The sequence below is a fragment of the Ranitomeya imitator genome, chromosome 5 (assembly GCF_032444005.1).
Source record: "Ranitomeya imitator isolate aRanImi1 chromosome 5, aRanImi1.pri, whole genome shotgun sequence".
In the NCBI taxonomy this organism is placed as follows: domain Eukaryota; kingdom Metazoa; phylum Chordata; class Amphibia; order Anura; family Dendrobatidae; genus Ranitomeya; species Ranitomeya imitator.
This window is the reverse complement of record NC_091286.1, coordinates 523,947,703-523,967,341: the sequence shown is the minus strand read 5'-3', so window position 1 is coordinate 523,967,341 and position 19,639 is coordinate 523,947,703. Positions and strand designations below refer to the sequence as shown.

At 41.4% G+C, this 19,639-nt stretch overlaps 1 protein-coding gene across 9 annotated transcripts in view; it reads right to left on the bottom strand.

Moving 5' to 3' along the window:
* DOCK10 (dedicator of cytokinesis 10) overlaps positions 1–19,639 on the bottom strand; it is a 448,273-nt gene that overhangs the window by 149,978 nt on the left and 278,656 nt on the right. For all 9 annotated transcript variants that reach the window (XM_069727557.1, XM_069727548.1, XM_069727554.1 and 6 more), the window contains exons 5-11: positions 17,442–17,514; positions 17,184–17,303; positions 16,873–17,007; positions 12,068–12,251; positions 9,158–9,246; positions 6,242–6,325; positions 5,815–5,961 (exon numbers count right to left, since the gene is read on the bottom strand). In XM_069727557.1, coding sequence (XP_069583658.1) covers positions 5,815–5,961; positions 6,242–6,325; positions 9,158–9,246; positions 12,068–12,251; positions 16,873–17,007; positions 17,184–17,303; positions 17,442–17,514 — 832 coding nt within the window. The remainder of the gene's footprint in view (positions 1–5,814; positions 5,962–6,241; positions 6,326–9,157; positions 9,247–12,067; positions 12,252–16,872; positions 17,008–17,183; positions 17,304–17,441; positions 17,515–19,639) is intronic.

Below are 19,639 nucleotides of genomic sequence, written 5' to 3'. Positions count from 1 at the left end.
CTGCATTAAGATAGCTGTCTTACATAGTCACCTTTATAAAAGACTCCTGTCCACAGACTCAATCAGCCAGACTCTAACATCTACAACATGGGCAAGACCAAAGAGCTTTATAAGGATATCAGGGACAGGACCAGAGACCCGGACAAAGCTGGAATTGGCTACAGAACCATAAGTAAGACGCTGGGTGAGAAGGAGACAACTGTTGGTGCAATAGTAAGAAAAGGGAAGAAATACAAACTGACTGTCAATCGACATCGATCTTGGGCATCATGCAAAATCTCACCTTGTGGAGTATCCTTGATCATGAGGAAGGTGAGAAATCAGCCTAAAACTACACAGGGGGAACTTGTTAATGATCACAAGGCAGCTAGGCCCACAGTCACCAAGAAAACCATTGGTAACACATTACGCCGTAAAGGTTTAAAATCTTGCAGTTCCCGCAAGGTCCCCCTGCTCAAGAAGGCACATGGGCAGGCCCGTCAGAACTTTGCCAATGAACACCTGGATGAGTCTGTGAGTGATTGGGAGAAGGTGCTGTGGTCAGATGAGACAAAAATTTAGGTCTTTGGCATTAACTCAACTCACCGTGTTTGGAGGAAGAGAAATGCTGCCTATGTCCCAAATAACACCGTACCCACTGTCAAGCATGGAGGTGGAAACATTATGTTTTGGGAGTGTTTTTCTCCTATGGACACAGGACTACTTCACTGCATCAATTGGAGAATGGATTGAGCCATTATGGATGTACCATAAAATGCTGAGTGACAACCTCCTTCCCTCCGTCAGGACATTAAAAATGGGTCGTGGCTGGGTCTTCCAGCAAGATAATGACCCAAAACATACAGCCAAGACAACAAAGGAGTGGCTAAAAAAAACGCACATTAAGGTCAAGGAGTGGCCTAGCCAGTCTCCAGACCTTAATCTCATAGAAAACTTATGGAGGGAGTAGAAGCTCCGAGTTGCCAAGTGACAGCCACAAAATCTTAATGATTTAGAGATGATCTGCAAAGAGAAGTGGGCCTAAATTCCTCATGACATGTGCGCAAACCTCATCATCAACTACAAAAAACTTCTGACTGCTGTGCTTGCCAACAAGGGCTTTGCCACCAAGTATTAAGTCTTGTTTGCCAGAGGGACCAAATACTTATTTCTCACTGCAAAATGAAAATAAATTTATATCATTTATACAATGTGATTTTCTGGATTTTATTTTTGATATTCTATCTCTCAATGTTAAAAGTATCCTTAAAAATTATAGACTGTTCATGTATTTGTCAGTGGGCAAACTTACAAAATCAGCAAGGGTTCAAATACTTATTTCCTTCACTGTATATGAGGAAGTTAAATTATGCATCAGGATAGTTGTTGGCCAAAAGGATTAAAGAGCCTTAGAACATATTTAGTGGTGAGCTCTTGTAGGAATTGGATACAATTGTGCTGACTACACAAAGTTTAAGTCTTTTTAGTCACAGTTCCCTCTGTGCATTCTCAAAAAATAACACATTAATGAAAATGTCACACCCTTTGAGCAGCTAGAGATGTTTTGGGTCCGTCTGACCTCATTGGAAAATACAGTACTTTTTTTGTGCAAAAACAAATCAATGACTGAAATCTTATTCACTTGATTTTCAGTAAAAGACATTTCTGCAACAAATCTGAGCAGTTTGAATATACCCTAAAAATGTTTGACATGGATGTTCATAAAATCAGAGACAGTTTTGTTCAGCAACCCCCAGAGCCCTTCCTCCTAACTGCCCAGCCCTCCTCCTCCAAAACCAACTTTTCTACCATTACAGAAGATCGACTCTCCACTCTACTCTCAAGATCACATCACACCACCTGATCACTTGACCGTATCCCATCCCAAGTCATCCCAAACCTCACCACAGTCTTCATCCCAACCCTAACCCATCTTGTCAACCTGTCACTAACAACTGGTGTTTTCCTCTTAAGCTTTAAACATGCCTCAATCACACCTATCCTCAAAAAGCCCTCTCTTGACCCATCCTCTGTATCTAGCCATCACCCTATATCATTTCTCCCCTATGCCACAAAACTACTGAAACAACACATCCATCTTGAACTGTTCGCCCACTTCTCTTCTTGCTCCCTCTTCGACCGCCTACAATCTGGCTTCCAGCCGCACCACTCCGCCGAAACTGCTCTAACTAAGGTCACCAATGACCTATTAACCACCAAGGCCAAGCAACACTACTCTGTCCTCCTCCTCGATCTGTCCTCTGCCTTTGACACCGTAAGACCATTCCGTATTATTATAGACCCTCTCATCTCTTGGCATCATTGTCTTGGCCTTATCTTGGATCTCGTCATACCTAATAGACCAGACATTCAGCGTCTCCCTTTCTCACACCACCTCCTCACCTCGCCCTCTATCTGTTGGAGTCCCGAAAGGTTCAGTCCTAGGGCCCCTGCTCTTCTCCATTTACCCCTTCGGCCTGGGACAGCTCATAGAATCTCACGGCTTTTAGTATCACCTCTATGCTGATGACACAGAGATCTACATCTCTGGACCAGATATCACCTCCCTACTAACCAGAATCCCACAATGTGTGTCTGCTATTTCTTCCTTCTTCTCCGCTAGATTTCTAAAACTTAATATGGACAAAACAGAATTCATCATCTTTCTCCCATCCTACTCGACGCCTCCGGCGGACCTATCCATTAAAGTAAGAGGCTGCCCACTCTCCCCAGTCCCGCAAGCTTGCTGCCTCGGGGTAATCCTTGACACTAATCTCTCTTTCAAACCACATATCCAAGCACTTTCCGCTTCCTGCCAACTTAAACTCAAAAATATTTCACGGATCTGTACATTCCTCAACCAACAATCTGCAAAAACCCTAGTCCATGCCCTCATCATCTCCCACCTTGAATACTGCAACCTCCTGCTCTGTGGCCTCCCCTCTAACACTCTTGCACCCTTCCAATCTATTCTATACTCTGCTGCTCGAGTAATTTACCTGTCCCCCTGCTATTCCCGGGCCTCTCCCCTCTGTCAATCCCTGCACTGGCTCCCCATTACACAAAGACTCCAGTTCAAAACCCTAACCATGGCATACAAAGCCACCCACAACCTGTCTCCTCCATACATCTCATCTCCCGATACTTACCTACACGCAACCTCCGATCCTCACAAGATCTCTTTCTCTACCCCTTTCTTATCTCCTCTTCCCACAATCGCATACAAGATTTCTCCCGTGCATCACCCCTACTCTGGAACTCTCTACCACAACATATCAGACTCTCGCCTACCATGGAAACCTTCAAAAAGAACCTGAAGACCTACCTCTTCCGACAAGCCTATAACCTGCAGTATCCACCGATTGACCAAGCCACTGCACGACCAGCTCTACCCTCACGTACTGTATCCTCACCCAACCCTTGTAGATTGTGAGCCCCCGCGGGCAGGGTCCCCTCTCCTCCTATACCAGTCGTGACTTGTATTGTTGAAGATGACTTTACTCATTTTTTATTTTTTTTATGTATACCCCTTTTCACATGTGAAGCGCCATGGAACAAATGGAGCTATAATAATTGATAATAACAATAATAATAATAATGTTCTGCCAATGACGAGACCATAACACAGAATTATTTATTTTTTGTTTTCATTACCTTGACCAGATTTCTGCAACTCAGTTGCTTTTTTGCTGCCAGGTCTAACTGTATGTGGAAGTACCAATGCAAACGACTATGCAGAAAAATGTAAGGGTATGTAAAGAGGTGTGCTATATTATTTGCTTATTGTTTGTGGTGGCCTTTCAGGTTTGCCTCCTTATCTACCCATCTTTCCTGAGCTGCATTTTATCTCCTTCACGTTTCATTTGCAACTTGGCTAGGCTCATAACGTGGTTGAGTCAATAGAGTTAAGGTACCGTCACACTTAGTGACGCTGCAGCGATACCGACAACGATCCGGATCGCTGCAGCGTCGCTGTTTGGTCGCTGGAGAGCTGTCACACAGACCGCTCTCCAGCGACCAACGATCCCGAGGTCCCCGGTAACCAGGGTAAACATCGGGTAACTAAGCGCAGGGCCACGCTTAGTAACCCGATGTTTACCCTGGTTACCATCGTAAAAAAACAAACAGTACATACTTACATTCAGCTGTCTGTCCCTTGCCGTCTGCTTCCTGCACTGACTGCTGGCCGTAAAGTGAAAGCACAGCACAGCCACAGCGGTGACTCACCGCTGTGTGACTCACCGCTGTGCTGTGCTTTCACTTTCACTTTACGGCCAGCAGTCAGTGCAGGAAGCAGACGGCAAGGGACAGACAGCTGAATGTAAGTATGTACTGTTTGTTTTTTTACGATGGTAACCAGGGTAAACATCGGGTTACTGAGCGCGGCCCTGCGCTTAGTTACCCGATGTTTACCCTGGTTACCAGTGAAGACATCGCTGAATCGGTGTCACACACACCGATTCAGCGATGTCTGCGGGGAGTCCAGCGACGAAATAAAGTTCTGGACTTTCTTCCCCGACCAGCGACAGCACAGCAGGGGCCTGATCGCTGCTGCCTGTCACACTGGACGATATCACTAGCGAGGACGCTGCAACGTCACGGATCGCTAGCGATATCGTCTAGTGTGACGGTACCTTTAGGGTTCATCCAATGGAATCACCGGTGATCCGATAGGTGCTACTGCATAGGCGCCATCTTGGTGGAGACACTTTTTTTTTTCCTCTAGCAAGATGGCACCAGTGGAACCTGTGCAGTAGTAGCTATCGGATAGCTTATAGATGCTACTGCGCATTTGCGCTCTAACACAACATATCAGAGTCTCACCTACCATCGAAACCTTCAAAAAGAACCTGAAGGCCCACCTCTTCCGACAAGCCTATAACCTGCAGTAACCACCGATTGACCAAACCGCTGCATGACCAGCTCTACCCTCACCTACTGTATACTCACCCATCCCTTGTAGATTGTGAGTCTTCGCAGCAGGGTCCTCTCTCCTCTTGTACCAGTTATGACTTGTATTGTTTAAGATTATTGTACTTGTTTTTATTATGTATACCCCTCCTTACATGTAAAGCGCCATGGAATAAATGGCGCGGTAACAATAAATAATAATAATAATAATTCAGTATAACGGCACCAACCTGACAGTGTCTGTAGGTTAGTGAGCACAATCCTGCTGACAGGTTCCTTTTAATTTGTTTAGAAATAGTTGAATAAATAGATTCACTAATAGCTTGGTGTTGTTATATAGTGTTTGTATGTAAAGGATTACAGTTCTCGGGATTTCAATCCCCTCTCATAGATATTGTTTCTACTTATAGCTATCAGGATGCCCCATATTACAAAGGGTAAGGAAACGCTATAATTATTTATAGGCAACACAAATCTGATACTGAGACACTGCTCTTCTACTCTCGGACACTAAACAATCTGCTCCCCAGGGAAGTAGCTATTAGGTACTCAGGGGAGGGAACTAGGGCATGCACTTTGGGCGTTGAGCGCCAGGGGCACTAAAAAGGGCAGCAAACTGAAAGCCTGACTACGGCAACACACATCCTCCAGAGAAAGGAAGGGCAGAAGAAAGAGCAGGTAGGGAATTTGTGATACCCTAAACTCTGGAATAGGAGGAAATATCTACGTGTTCAGAATAAAGGACATCATGTGATGCATTATCATTTATAAAGATAGAAGAATGCCTTTGATGTTTTCCTGAGTGCACAACTTTGACGGTTATTGTAAGGAAGACTAATTTTAGCAACAGGATTCTAATATACTCCATCATAACAGTGATGCCATATTGATTTTCTTCTATAAAAGAAGAATCCTTTCACATACATTGGTTACGGGTTCATTCTCATGTTCTTTGATGCAGGCCTGTAGATTCAGACTTAGCGATTTACAAGATATTATAATCTTCTTGGTTGTCTTTTCCTCGAAGGGTTTAAGCACAGAATCATTTGCTGAATTCTGCAGCTTTGTTACCTAAAAATGATAACAGAAGGAGATTAGCGAAGAAGACAATGGCTTCTGTCCCTACAGGCATGTCACTGTCATCTGTGCGGTTGCCTGGCAAAATTCCATTGTTCTATGGGGTTGCCTTCCCATAACAAATAATAACAAAGATGAAAATCGCCTGCCAAAGTTTCCATACATAATTAGCACTAATTACCAGACAGTTTTATATATACAGTATACAGTATATATGTGCTATGTTACAATAAGTAAGAGATGAGATGATAGCGCATAGGGTTCAGTTACTTACACAAAGATCGGGGTCTAAGGAAAACAGATTGTTACGCTCACAGTTCCTGGTAGTTCTTATAGTTTCATCTGTTTCTGAAAGGTACTAGAAAAGGTAGCAGAAGATTCAATATGCTGCTTTCCTGAGTTATTAAAAACAGTCTGTCACCCGAAAGTGAAAATTAAACTTAAACATTTGTATAGGTAACTTAGTCTCTCTATAAATCATACCAGGCATATACATGTTAATGTTATATTTTCAGAAAAAAACTATTTTTATTCCATATGCAAATGAGGGAGCTTTAGTGCACCCCTGATGTGGCCTAGGCTTGGTGAAGGAGGAGGCGTTTCTGGGTGTAGAATAGAGCTGGAGTGACAGAGGCTTCAGATCTCCAGGCTCATTTGTATATCAATTCAAATGCTGATTTCTCAGTAATTGAAGAAAAGACAGTCTAGATAAAGGTATTGATGGATTTCTCGTGGAAACTACATGAACATAGAAATACTTTGGGATTTGAAATTCTGCTGACAGATTCCCTTTAAGATAAATTTAACTTTTCACCAACAGAACCATTTAGAGAAACTGTAGATTGCAGATCTTTGTGCTTAATATAACAATCTGTCATCTTTGGACTAGCCTGCAAGCCAGGTCACGGACGGTGCGAAGATAATTGTTTTGAAAAAAAAAAAAAAAACATGATTCTGTGAGTTTTGTAGGCATTCACAGGTAGAATAGGAGAAAGGTAATATGTCACCTATATTTTTTCTTACTAAATAAAAAATATTAGATGGTGACACATTTTTTTTCCTAATTTGTCTTTATTTCTTAATTTTATTCTATTGTTGTACTTGAGCATGGTTGCTGCCATCTTGCCTGAGCTCAGTTACCAGCATTTAAAATATGGGGGCCAAAGGTAACAACAGACTGGAAATGTTCATTGACTTCTGTGGAAGAGTTTACTAGATATTCTTTGTGACCTGCAGTGAAGGAATTGTGAACAGTGTGGTTCTGTGTCAGCAGTCATGGCATCAAAGGGTAACATTTCAGGGTTTCTTTTTTTAAGTATAATTAGAGACCTGGAGAATAAATAATCAACCAACAGTCTTAAAAATTCAGGGCTTAACATTTAAAGTATTAGTAATTAATTTGATGACTCATTTGCTTTAAATGCCCAACCATCTTTGACTCAACTGTTGAACCTTAGTTTTCGATTGCATTATCTGGCGTTCTTTAATTCTAAAGATATAAGCGGGTAGTGTTATGTATGAGTGTGTCCATCATGCCACCGTCGAGTCAACAAAGAATGGCTAAGTGGAAGATCTGCGATTCACAATGCGAAGTCATCTTCTAACCCCAGATCTCCCAGGAAGACGTGACGCACTTGTGACAGCACAGCAGTGTATATGGATATCTGCCGACAATTCCCAAAATCCAAGGCACCAAAGATCCTCCTTCACAAAAACTTTTTTGATTCAAGTGTACACATAAGAGAAAAATCATGCAGAAAAAACTTGCGATGTTTTGGCCATGCAGGGCTTTTATCAAGCCAAGGTGTACATGGTTTGAGGTATAAGGTCCTGCGTGGCCGAAACATTGAATGTTTTTTCTGCATTATTTTTCTCTTATGTGTACACTTGGGTCAATAAAGATTTGTGAAGGAGGATCTTCGGTGCCTTGGTTTTTTGGAATTGGCTGCGGCTTTACAACCTTGTGGAGGGTTGTACCAAGTTAGCACAAAATGTGGAGTGGTGCACAGAACATATCTTGATAAGTGTTTATGGATATTTTCCAGAATTTGTATGCATAGATAACAGATCATAGGACTGAGTACTGTATCTCTAATATTTTTGCAGTAGCCAGTGTCTATATCTACAATATGGTGTATAAAAGAAAATACAGAGCGAGTGTTTGTATTTATGTTCAGGATCATCCATAGCAATAGAGAGAATGGAGCAGATATTTGTGACCAGTGGCGTAACTACCGCGGTCGCAGCGGTCGCCAGTGCGACCGGGCCCGGCAGGTCAGGGGCCCGGGCCCGGCAGGCAGGCTCGGACTGGCAGTGCCTCCCCCCGCTCCAGGGCCTCCCCCCCTTCCCCGCCGCCGCCGCCGCTGCCTTGAATACTCACCCTGCTCCAGCGATGGTCTCGGCGTCTGCACTGCAGCTCGTTCCTGCTTGAGCGATCACGTGACGCCGCTCATTAAGATCATGAATATGCGCATATTCATGATCTTAATGAACGGTGTCACATGACCGCTCAAGCAGGAAGAAGGTGCTGCGCCGGCGCCGCCGTCTGGAGTCGGGACAGAGCGCGAGGGATGTCGGCACGGCCGTGCAGTGGGAAGACAGGTGAGTATGAGGGACGGGGGAACGGGGGGGGATGGGGGAACGGGGGGGGGGGGGGGATGAAGGAGGACATAAGCCGGCGCGCCGAGCAGGAGCGGAGAGCTAAGCCTGCATACAGGGGGGAATATGAGCCATGCAGGGGGGAATATGAGCCATGCAGGGGGGAATATGAGCCATGCAGGGGGGAATATGAGCCATGCAGGGGGGAATATGAGCCATGCAGGGGGGAATATGAGCCATGCATACAGGAGGGGTAATATGAGCTATGTATATGGGATAGGAGGGAGATGAGCCATGCATACAGGAGGGGGGTCATTATACAGTATTGAGCATCATGTGTGGCCGTTATACAGTATGCAGCATCATGTGTGGCCATTATACAGTATGGAGCATCATGTGTGGTGGCCGTTATACAGTATTGAGCATCGTGTGTGGCCATTATTCTATGGGGGTTACATTGAGTTGTATGGCAGGGCTGCAGGGGGGGGGCCCCATTTGGAAGTTCGCACCGGGGCCCCTAACTTTGTAGTTACGCCACTGTTTGTGACCTTACTCTTCGGACTCACTATCATAGATCCCAGTTGTGCCTTACCTTGGCTAGGTCAGGGTGCTGGGAGTTGTCTACACAGTCTGCTTCTTCGTGTTGAGCCTCATAGTTTAGAAGAGCTTCTCCCAGGTCCTCTGATAGTAAAAGAGGTGTTACATGTTACATGAGCGCCCACGTTTTACTGATCCTCCATAATAAATTAGTTTATCTAAGTAACATTTACAAACTTTTTGCTGTTTTCAATATTCCTATCAAAAAAGAACAATTGCCGTAAATACCTAAAAACAAATATAACAAGTGGTTCCTCCACATTCATCACAACATACCACTTCAACTGATTACTCGAGTCTCAGAATTATTTACCCCTTCACGGCAAGTGTCGTTAGTAGTTAGTAGAGCCCCTTTGACTGGTCCAGTTTTGTTTCATTGGTCCATGAAACAGAATCCAAAAATGTTTCTGATTTATTTGTATAGTTATTTTTTTTTAAAGCACCACGGATTCCATGATGCTATAAATGTGAAAAGGAATTTCATATAAAATACATGTATAAATTACAATGAATAGTTTTGAGTATATTAGAGGTGTAGAGGATGTTTGGACAGTAGAGGTGCACATCTTGTAGTCCAGACATGGAGACCTAGAGCATTTGGTATGCGCTCTTCTGTGCAAGCTGGAACCTCAAGGCCTGCAGTCACCAAATCTGGCTTTAGGCCTTTTGCTCAAGCGACGTGGTTCAGTTCATTTAAAAAAAAAGTCTTCATTTATTAGTTTAGTGGAAACTAATAAATGAAGACTTTTTTAACACGAGCTGAACGACGTCGCTTGCGCTCTCCATGACAGGTCCTTTTTACTTTTTTCTGTCCGATCCTTGCTTGAGGCACCCGGCCGGAGCTGCAGCATACTCACCCTTATTTTAACTTTCCCACCGCCAGCTTGGCACTCCATTTTAGGCTTTATGCTGTCACTCAAGGGTTTTTAATATAGACAAAACTCAAGAAGAAGGAACTTGCATACCAGAAACCGCCATAAGCATAATGGGGATGGTAGTTGTCTCATGATGGGCACTCACCTGAAGTGCTATCTTTATAGGAAGATTGTGAAATAAAACATAGCTGTAATCAAGATAGTGTTGAATGAAGAAAGTATTGGCGTACGAGTGCATTGTCACCACAGATAGAATAGAAGATTCCAAAAATAGTAGTGTAAGCTTGACGACTACTTTAAGGAAGCACTGCTCTCATCAGTTTTTATCTTATTAATATATAGCAATCATCATATCATACAGCACTGTGTACTTACAATTGCTCATTTTGATTTTCTACCCAGCTAATTCTTCTCTTTTCTCTGCTCTGTGTAGAAACAGGGAGCCTCTTGTCACTGCAAAAATCATTCCCCTCTTCAACTCCTGACCCAGCTGCTCCACCTCTCCACCCTGCCATTGTCTCTTGTAGTGACTGATGAGTCATACAGGGAAAACTGACCTCCTGTATCTACATAGAAAAACAGAAAACTGAGCCAGAGAATGACTTGAAAACATGCAGGATGTAAAAGCATGTTCACACTGGCCATGAAAACAAACAAAACCAAAGAAAATAGAGCTTAGAAGCATTCAGCTAGTCCATTTTTAATCACACAATGTGATAGACCTAATAAAAAAGAAGAGAAATAAAAGGGATAGAACGCCAAATTGAGCAATTGTATGTAAATGGTGCTTTATAATATGATGACTGCAATATATTAAGAGGATAAACATTTTGGTGGGAGTGCTTCTTTAATTACATATAATTTACTGGGTTTTTGAGCTCCTGACTCCTCAAAAATCTTGTAGCGGCCAAAGACAGTTCCTCTACCTGCTTCTTCTGGCTAGTGTAGCAGCATTCATTTTGTTTTGAACCCATGAGCTCTGCTTCCAACTGTAACTCTAGGAACACTTAGGCCCTAAATCATTAAAGTAATTACACCAAAAAATCTAATGGGAAAAAAACTGAAAAACAATAGCGCAAAATAGGGTCTAAACCGCATAGAGCATAGGAGACCAGTAGGTGCAGGGATATGCTCACTTGGCATTAAAAATGCTATTGCAGATCCAAGGATGCATACAAGGAAGGATAAAAATGGAGAATGGACCTTTTCCTGCATTGCAGAAGACACCAATATGATGAAGAAAAGAATCCAAGAGGTGATGTGTAGAGAACTATACCAGTCCTACTGGGACTTAGGAAGTCAAGATCTATTCTAAGGCAAGATATAGAGGACTATACTACTCTCCTGGTGAGAATCCAATACATGCCATCATGATTAGTATAATCCTCATCCATTCTTCTGGAAGTAGCAGTGGTGGAGTACTGCAAGAGGCAGCTCAGCAAGATGGCCTGACATGGGGAGGAGCAGAGCGGCAAATGCAGTGAGTGGCGAAGGCAGTGAGTAGGAAGGCGCTGAGAAGGTGTGCGAGTTACTGAAGTGACAATGTGGGATACTATTCAGGCGTTGAATAATTCTGTGAGTGCAGTAATCACTAAAATTGGCATTTTGTGATGAATTTGCAGAAACCACTTGTTATATTAGTTGTGTTGATATATTTACATTTTTCTTGTTTGATATAGTTTAATGCAAACATCAGAAAGTTAGTTCATTTTGTTAATAAACCTAATTTACAATGTGTCATATAATGAATAATTTTATAACTGTATTTGATATCTAATTATCTATCTATCTATTCATCCTGTGTCTATCTATCTGTTTTATCTCCGTGTCCTATATTGCTGGATGCTACAGTTAAAGGATGAGCACATGTATCGGACTACTGGGATCCGGCATTACACAGATTTCCTCTTATTGACATATTGTTCAGAGAATTCAATTACCATAAAATGAAGTGACACTGCCAAATGAGCCATATAACATTGATTTCTGTCACTGGAAATAATTAGACTGAATACAAATTTTGCTTGTACCGAGTTTGTGATCGGATAAATCTGCACTCTTCCTCTCTGGAATAGCTCCTTCAGGATTTATTTGTAAGATCTTGTTGAGAGTAGATATCCAGTCATCCATATCCTGCTCAGTTTCAGCTGCCAGCACAAAGTATGTCAGATCATTCATTTTTAGCTCGAAGGCATGCTTCCTAAGCTGTTTATTCTGATGCAAACAGAAAGGGAAAAACAGTCCATACTCAAATTAGACATCAGATAGATAACCTGGAAGGCTTTCTTCTCGTTTAGAAAGGAATGTGCTGTGGTTGCGTTTTCTGACCTCTGTCGAAGAAACTATTTTCTCTGAAAAATTCACTATTAAATACATACATAGAAGCCCCAAACCTACTGCGATGTGACCACTGGTTGCAGAGAGGAAGTGACTTCCAGTCTGTGATTTAGCAAACAGACTATGGCGGACTATGATAACAAGATCGAAAGTGTAACTGATGTAAAACTGCCTCCACACATCCCCAAATCTAAAAGATCTCTTACATCACAAATAAACCTACGATCCCCATTTTATAAGCATTAATTTAATAAGCATTAGACTATCAGAATCTTCTACATTACTGTAATCTAAATAGGACTGCAGTATATGCAAAAAAATTGGTTGCGTCAGCTCACCAAATTGGGTGTTCACAATCTGAGGATCCAGGACGCCTTGCTCGGATCAGGTCAGTGCAACTCTTTAAACAATCGAACAGGAAGCAAAAAGGATCCAGTGTGAAAAAATGCAATCCCAGGTGAGTCAAATTTAAAGGGACTCTGTCAGCATAGAATGACTGTCTAAACCAAGTACAGTCGCTTGGTGCTTCACGGCAATGATTTTTATACACCTTTCCATCTGCTTGTTTGCCATCTATAATCACCCTTCTTTGGCTCTATGAAGCCAGAGCTGTCAATCAAAGAGGAGGGGGAGGTCGAGATTGAGGGAAAATTAGCAGATGTGAACGTGTACGTTTGGCCACGTTTGGCCACACCATGAAGCACTAAGCAGTGGGACTTAGTTGAGTCCCTTTACCATTTATTATTGGTAGTTAAAACACTCCATAGAGAAAATATTGAAGTATTAGTCATTGTACGTACGCTACCTGTGACCAGTATTTTCTCTAGAGAGTGTTTTAACTACTAATAATAAATGTTAAGTTTTACTCACCCGGGATTGCATCTTTTATGCTGGATCCTTTTTACTTGCTGACTGATTAAAAATAGGACTGTATTTAAAGGGGTTGTGCAGTTTAGAAAATATATTTCCATATATCCATTTTAGGGACCGTGGTCGATAGAAAAAGAGTTCTTTTGTAGTCCACATCTTTTGGCCATGAGAAAAGCTACAAAAAGCAGTAAAGGATCAGACATCATTGTCAGTAGCGAGGCCGCTACGTATACGTGTATACCTCCATTGACTCCTACAGCCAGCTCTCTATATCCGGTGGAGCAAGACTGGGCATCAGCTATATTATACGGATAAACATAGGGACACAACTCTTATTTCAGAATTTTCATTTGGTCACGTCTATCCATTCAGTTACAGAGCCGGGTTACCAAGTGTTAAGGTGCATAGAGCATAAACGTTTCCAACGCTCTGCTGACTCAATAACTGCAGAGTTACAAACCTCCTTGTGTAATAAAGGTTGTACACTACTGGACAATCCCTTCTTAATTACTAAAGTGCCCCACATAAAATATAAAAATACACACTTATCTGCCGAACTAGTGCCATTCAAGTGATGTCAGCTCTGAGTCTCCAAGCAGTCACGTGACATACTGTTATGTAATGTGATTGCTGCAGGTAATCAGCAACTGTTGATCGGCTGCAGCCTTGGAGTATTTCATCATATCAGACATCCTGTCATGCTTCTGGGTTCAAACCCTTGAACCTGTGCTTTGTGGTCAGCTTCTGTGTCTGCCGAGCCACAGCAGATACACCTTTTCTCTGGGTGTCTTATCTGTGAGCCATGCTGCAGTCTTTTTAGGGTAACATGTTTTCATTTACTTAATTGTCTGCCCTATCACCTTTAGGGTGCAGCTTTATATACTTTTCCTTTTTTGGTTTTTCCTGCTGGTGTAGTTTAAGCCAGTCAGTTAAAGATCAGCTACAGTTTATCTCTTTGCTGATTATAATCTTTACCTTGCACCTATCTTCTGTTTCATTTTAGGAAGTAGGCAGCATATTTTCTAACTTTAAGCTGTATTTTGTATTTTGTGGTTTGTTTTACTCACTCTGAAATCTCTTTCTATTTCAGCACACTTTCCCTTCTGTAGGTAATTTGCACTCTGCTCTACTCTTCGGTTCTTTTAGAAGGAACACGAAGCTCCAGACGGCCTTTTGGGCAGCACCTACTCTGAGGGTAGGGCCACGCAGGAACCACTAGGGATTGCAGGTACAGGATCTCTACTCTCAGAAGGAAGCGGCAGGCTCAGTTTTGTCAAATGAGATGCTAAACTATCATAACACATCCAATCTGATTGAATAGTGATGGCTGTAATTGATCAGCAGCTATCACATGATATAATAATGCCATATGACTGCTGGGAGACATAGTGCTAACTTCATTGCAATGGCGCCGATCCAGGATGCGAGTATGTACCATATTTTCCGGCGTATAAGACGACTGGGCGTATAAGATGACCCCAAACCTTTCCAGTTAAAATATAAAATCTTCTCAAAAGTCGGGGGTTGTTTTATATGCCGGGTGTCGTCTTATAGGGTGGGTGCGGAGCAATCTGCGGTCGAAGTATATAGTGGGGGGGAGTGGTCCCGATGACGAGGTGAGGGAGCGCCTCACCAGGAAGGTGTAAGTGAAGCAAACTGTCAGCGTCTGGGATGCCAGGGGTATGCAAAAAAGAGAGAGAGCGGTGCTGTGCCTAGAAAAACCCTCCTCTTCCACTCATCTGGCTCACCCTTGTATCCTATTATCTCCTTCTCTGCCTCACTTACACCTTCCCGGTGAGGTGCCCCCTCTCCTTGTCATTGGGGTCGCTCCTCCCACAATATGCGGCGACCGCAGATTACTCTGCACCTGCCCTATAAGACGACACCTGGCGTATAAGACGATACCCGACTTTTGAGAAGATTTTCAAGGGTTAAAAAGTAGTCTTATACGCCAGAAAATACAGTATTTATTTTAATTTTTTGTGGGGCTCTTTATCAATTAAGAAAAGGTTGTTCAGTAGTGTCACATTAACTACAGAATCAAAACAATGTGCTTGGAGATTTATGGTATGGGTTTCCATGGATGAGAAGCTGCATGCAAATCTTACAACATTAAAAACAACATCAGGTGGATGGAGTGGTGTAAAGACACCGCCACTGGACTCTGGAACTGTGGATATGTGTTCTATGGAGTCATGAATTATGCTACCATAATATGTAATTTCAGACTACTTGTCTGACTGCATTGTACCAACTGTAAAATTTAGTAGAGGAGGGATAATGCTATGAGGTTGTTTTTCAAGGGTTGGCCTATGCCCCAAAGTTCGGGTGAAGTGAAATCGTAATGCTTCAGCATATTAAAACATTTTGAATAGTTGTATGTTTCCAACTTTGTGGGAACTGTTTGGGCCATTTTTTTTGCTGGAGAATAACTGTGCCCCAGTGCACAAAGTAAGGTCTATAAAGAGATGGTTGGGTGAGCTTTGTATGGAAGAACTTGACTGATCGACACAGGGCCCTGAACAAATACTGTAAAACACCTCTGGGACAAACTAAAATGGAGATTGAGAGCCAGACCCTCTCATTCGCCATCAGTGTCTGACCTCACAAATGATTTTATGAATGAGGAGGCGACCCAAAGACACACTCCAAATTTTACAATAAGAATTCTCCAATCATACATTTTATTATTTATGCATAAATATGCCTTTGGGACCCTACATGTAAAATATAGTAACAACTCTGCTAATTATATTTAAAAAGAGAAAACTGAGTCAAAGCTACATAAAAAATCTCATAATTTTATTAAGTAGAAAAGAAACATTTAAGAGCAAAAAATAAAGAAAGGGCAAACAAGTAAAGGATGACGGCAGTATAGTGACAAATTAACCTAAAGTTGCAGAGGGCCTGTAGCACTACATGGTGTTAATAATCTATGGGTGCTAGGAAATTATTCATATACAGTAAATAGATAGATAATGTGCTTATAATCAATATTCAATGAAAGTCTAAAGTAGAATAGCACATATAAAGAGTTAGAGATGCATATATATGTTCATATATACTCCAAATTTTGCAGGAAGAGTAGAAGCTGTTCCAACGGCAAAGGAAGGACCTACCATATATTAATGGCTATGGATGTAAAATGGGATGTTATGAAAGCTCCTGTAGGTGAAATGTGTAGGTGCCCAATACTTTTGTCCATGTGGTGCCTGTCAATATTAAAATGGGCATAAATGTACACAGCATGCCCACAGCGTTTTACATGCCATAAGTATCTTGATGGTGGTATGCAATTCAATACAGCGTAATAAAGAGTAAATGTGCACAAGTGATAAGTTTCAGTATGTTGTATGTATTAAGACGCCTACAAAATATTCTATGAGGCAAACACACTTCTGCCATCGGTAAAACTGCGGTAAAATAGTATATGACTTATTGATGTGTTGTTCATTAACAGCAGAGTAAGGAAAGGTCTATGGAGATGATATGAAAAATTAAAAATACTAATTGCTCAATTCATTTGTAACCAGTAAAAGACCAAATAATGTTTATGAAGCTCTTATTTATACATTAATTATAAGGTTATTCCCACACCACCATGAATGGAAGCTCCACAAACACCAACCTGGATAACGCCAGTGCACGAGTCTAAGAATATGCAGCCCTTTGGTTCCTTAGAGATTTTTTCATCTTTGTAAAAATTCATAATGTAAGAGTTATCAGAAAGCTGAGTCAACTGGAAGAAACGTTTTTTGAAGGACTGAAAGAAAGAAAGAGAAATGTTGATTTAGAAGAAGAATTCTACTACAGTCTGATCAAAAGTCAAAGTCTCGACAAACGAACAGACACACTCTACGTAATGATATACAACTATCCTCAAACTGAGGGGGCGGTCAGTTCTGCTTATACAAAGGCATAGTAATGCTGTCTACGTACCCGTACAGTAATGCTATTGTTCACAGTGCTATTAAAATTCCCTTTATACAGCCAGCCAGATTTAAAAACTCCTGACCCTCCTCCTCCACCTCCTTTCGAAGACGACAGGGACGTGGTATCCTGAATGAGATAAGAAAAATGTAAGGTTTTTTTTTTTTGCGAAACCCAAGAACAATGCATATTTGCATTTATCTGTTTTTATCACGAGCTGATGAGGCGAGCTCATTATTCAAGTATCTGGAATAGGATTTGGGTTACCTCATCCTTATCAGCTTCTTCATGGTCAATTTCGAAGGAATGTGAGGGAAGCTTTTCATTCTTAGATTCATTTCTGTGAAAAAAGAAAAAAAAAAGAGGCATAATATTACAATCATATTATTTATATCTAGATCGAAAATAGGTTTTTAATCATTAGTCGTTTCCTGTGGCACTCTATTCTCTATCTTTATTCTTTGGCTTGGATTTTAAGAAGAGAAAGTTATGGTGCCCAGTACACTGAGAAGGAACTGTCGCCTCTTACAATTTACAGTGGCTTGAAAAAGTTTCCCCGTCCCCCCGGCATTTTTCATGTTTTGCTACCTTACAACCGGGAATGTCACTTGTTTTTTTTGTTGAGGGTTTGCATCAGTTCATATAAAGAACATGCCTACAACTTTGCACTTTGTAGAACATACAGTAACAGCTGCGAATCACTTTGGATAATTCTCTATGAGCTTTCCACATCTTGCCACTGGGATTTTTACCAATTCCTCAAAGCAAAACTGCTCCAGCTCTTTCAAGTTAGATGGTTTCCTCTGGTGACCAGCAATCTTCAAGTCTGAACACAGATTGGATTAAGGTCTGGGCTTTGAATAGGCCACTCCAAAACATATACATGTTTCCCTTAAACCACTCGGTTGTTGCTTTAGCAGGATGCTTTGGGTCATTGTCTTGTTGGAAGGTAAACCTCCTTCCCATTCTCAAATCACTGGTAGACAGAAACAGGTTTTGCTCAAGAACATCCCTGTATTTTGCACCATCCATATCGTTTACCCTGGTGACCAAAAATGTACAGTTTGGTCTCATCTGACCACAGGACCTTCTTCCATACATTTGAGGAATCACCCACATGTCTTTTGGCAAACTCAAAATGAACCTTACAATTTGTGTGCCTAAGTAAAGGCTTTTTTTCTGGCTACTTTTCCTCTATGAAGTGAATGGCTTATTGTGGTCTTGTGGACAGATAGTTCAGTCTTTGCTTGGGAACTCTGCAGCTCCTTCAGGATTACATAACTTGGCCAAATTATGTGCTATGTGCATTTTTTCCTAGTATTCAGAAGTCGTATTGTCATTCATATTTTATATATTTCACATTGACATGCTTTAGCACTACAGAGTGAAACTTTTTGTTGTTTATTGTATATGGAGGCAGCTACTCCTAGTTGGTGCGTTTTTATTGATGAGTCAGGGTGCATTTGTCTATTGCGCATACTGATAAATGTTAGTGCGTAAAACAATATTCGGGTTCAACTTCATCAGGTTTTGGCACCAAAAACGCAGCAAAACCTGATACCTGCCTTTTTTTCTGTGTTTTTGCAGTGTTTTTGCACTACCCATTACTTTCAATGGGTGGAGCATTTTGAAACAACCAAGCTCTTATAACAAAACAGTCAGGAAAAAAAGCAAGGTGTGTGCATGAGATTTCTGAAATCTCTTTGACTTTGCTGGTACTGTGAAACACAGCTCAAAATTTGCAATAAAAAATGCTTAAAAAAGGCTCCAAAAATGCAACGTGTGAATATAGCCTAAGGTGGACACATTTAAATCTAAATCACCCAGCTGCTAGTTTGTTCATACATTTTTGTAGGGATAACAGAGGAATGTTACAATGTAGAATTATAGGAAATATGCCACAGAATGTATTATGAAGAATACACAAAATTAATAAAATATCTGGAAAGCCGACAAGTATTGTCTCACAGATTGCTCAGTGTATTCAATTAGTCACACATGTACAGAGTTCATTGGATAGTTGTGTTGGGGAACTGTTAAAGAGGACCTGTCACCAGGACAGAAGTGGCCATTTTAGCGCTTATGTTATTCCAGATGCTCCCATGAATGTTCTGGATTTTTATTATCTATTTTTTAATCTGTCATATAGTTCCAGAGATATATGGCTTTTTTTGTGCTAATTTTTATGGTCTTTACAAGAGGGCACAGCTCATATAATTCCCTATGGGTGAGTCTCTGCTTTGCATTATTACCCTATGGGCCACACCCTCTCGGTAAAGAATATAAAAATTTGCACTAAATAAAAAGGCCCTTATCTCTGGATCTGTTTGGGAGATTTAATAAATTAAAAAGTGAAATACTGGGGAGCATCAGGATTAAAATAAGAGCAAAATCAGGTCATTTTTGATCTGGAGACAAGTCCTCTTTACATTAAACTGCTACGTATGATGACCCTCATGTATGCA